At 45.4% G+C, this 2,500-nt stretch overlaps 1 protein-coding gene across 2 annotated transcripts in view; it reads left to right on the top strand.

Annotated features, from left to right (window-relative positions):
• The window catches only part of LOC113826355 (uncharacterized), a 25,848-nt gene that overhangs the window by 21,661 nt on the left and 1,687 nt on the right, over positions 1-2,500 (top strand). For both annotated transcript variants that reach the window (XM_070131445.1, XM_027379224.2), the window contains exons 3-6: positions 217-345; positions 665-1,506; positions 1,613-1,797; positions 2,210-2,392. In XM_070131445.1, coding sequence (XP_069987546.1) covers positions 217-345; positions 665-1,506; positions 1,613-1,797; positions 2,210-2,392 — 1,339 coding nt within the window. The remainder of the gene's footprint in view (positions 1-216; positions 346-664; positions 1,507-1,612; positions 1,798-2,209; positions 2,393-2,500) is intronic.

The raw sequence follows: 2,500 nt of genomic DNA on the forward strand, positions 1-2,500 counted from the left end.
TAATAAATGACAATAATAATAATAATAGTAATAATGCTAATGATAATAAAAATAATAATCATCATCATAATGGTAATAATAATGATAATAACAATTACAATAAAGACAAGTTACTTAAGAAAACATTTTCATAGGGAATATCACTATATTAACATAATGTTTTGCTGACTACCACTCGCTAAGAAGGATTTCCATCTAAAAAAAAAAAAATTCTAGATGACCAAGACCCAGCGGTATGCCGACCTCTCTGGAGCGAACGATGCCCTCGGTGCGTCTCAGGGCGTGGGGGGCATCTTTGCTGATTCCGAAAGTTCGTCGAATTTAAGATTACTTGAGAAATTCAAGGTATGGCTTCGTTCCGGTTTTCAGTCGAGTTTGTTTTGATTTCTTTTCTTTTCCGTTTTTGTATCTAATTATTTTCTTATTGTAAGGACTTGAGAAAGTTTTCGTCAGGGTATATATATTTATTTATCTATCTTATTCTCTTTCTTATGTATTACCATGATTTATTTTTTCTACAATTAAATCCCGAGCCACATAACATAAAGTATCTTAAACCTGGGAAGATAAAATTATTTTAGATGCTCTACATGATAGACATAAACATCTAGTTCTCAGCTAATAAATCAGAAAACCAACAACATGAATTTGAATCCTGCTGCAGAGGTGTTTGGCTGAGAAAAGGATCACGCCCCTGAGACGCGAGTTGCAGTGCCGTCTGTTGTCTCTCTCCTGCGTGAAGCCAGACTCCAACTCCCGCAGTACACTCGAGAGTAACTTTTCCGATGAGAGTAACGTGCTCAACGACGGCGAGGAGGACATCCTAAGATTCACCGAGCTCCTTGAGGTGTTCCGCTTGCCCGTCCCGACGGAGATCAGGGAGAACTTTGAGTGCATTATCTCTTCCAAGAAGATTCCTCTGACGGTGGGTCCTGAGAAGAGCGAGGGGAGCACGTTCTTCGTGGAGCCGGGGTGCACGGTCATCGCGGAGGTAGGGGACAGCCTCTCGCCTTCGGATGTGTTCCAGCTCTACGAGATTCTGTCCGGCACGGCCCGGGGCGACGAGAAGGCAAGGGAACTCCTGTCTCCGGAGCTAGAGCAGGATGCCCTCGAAAAAGTACCAGGCTTGAAGGACGTGGCGTTCTACTACCTCGTCCTTGAGATGCTGAGGAAGGAAATGATAAACCGCTTGTATACGCACAAGCTCCACTTCCTGTTCGACCAGCTGAAGAAGATGAAGTTCGGAGAAGGAGCCGAAGACCCGCACATCGACGGCATTCTGACCACCCTCGGCCGCTATCCCATTGCCTCGAGGTCCCCTGGTCTGTGCCTCGTGTTCCTCATGACGGAGGGGCGTAGGGGGGCGTCGCAGGACCTCGCGAAGGTCAGGGAGCTATTTGAGAAGCAGTACAAGTACGCCTTCTTCGTGAAAAATGACCCTACGGCCGAGGAGATCAAGTCAATCATCAGCAAACTGAGGGCAGGAAGATACAAATACTACGACAGGTAGGTCGACCTTCCCACGATTTGTGTCTTGGAATATTACACCATCACCGTCCTCGTACAAAAACCTCCAACGACATGGAATTCCAGGATCTCTCTCTCCCTTCAGCCTGGTGGTGTGGTTCATGGGACACGGAGACAAGACCTACCTGCACGTGAAGGACGGGCGCATCCACCGCCGTCTGGAGCTGATCGAACCCGTCACGGAGATCGAGTGGTACATCAAGAAACCCAAGCTTTTCTTCATCCAGGCCTGTGCCGTTAAGAAGGACCGCAGGAGATTCTCTTCTACTTGTAAGTGAAACAGGGGCGGTTGTTTCGTTATAGAGGCAGTTGTGAGGTTTCGAAAGATAAGGGTTGGTGTTTACGAAAGGATGCAGTGTCATTTTTTACATTTCCTTGTGTTGAAATGTCCTTTTTTACATTTCATTTTGTTGAAATGTCATTTTTATTGTTTACTCTCGAGGTTATGGTTGTTTTGTTTGGATATCTTTTACGGACTTAAATACTCTGATATATTCCAGCGTTTTTTTTTTTTATTTTTTTTATTTCTATTGTTCCCACTTGCTGTCTGCTCAATTTGACGTACTTGAGACTCCCTTTTCCTTAACCCCCTGTCCCACCGACCAGAAAATAAAGACAACATAAGATAAACAAAACCAATCCTTACGAGTTTACCAATCGAACGACGTCACCCGATTTCCAGGTCAAGTAAAGGCAATGCGAGCAAGCACAGACTCGCTCTCCGTTTCCTGGCGCGCGTCTGCTGGCTCTGAATGGCAAGACAAGTACGCAGACTACACAGACATGTCTCTCGTGAACTCCTTTGCAGACACGCTCATCTCGTATGCGACGATGTGGTACCAGTATGCAACCCGGGGAGAGGAGGGTGAGTTGGTCGATTCTCGTCTATGCTTTAATTTGGATGTGTACGTGGGTTTGGATGTGTGTGAGTGTGGGTTTCTGCGTGCACATAAATACGAAATAATGGTGATGA

Source organism: Penaeus vannamei, chromosome 16 (assembly GCF_042767895.1).
Source record: "Penaeus vannamei isolate JL-2024 chromosome 16, ASM4276789v1, whole genome shotgun sequence".
Lineage (NCBI taxonomy): Eukaryota > Metazoa > Arthropoda > Malacostraca > Decapoda > Penaeidae > Penaeus > Penaeus vannamei.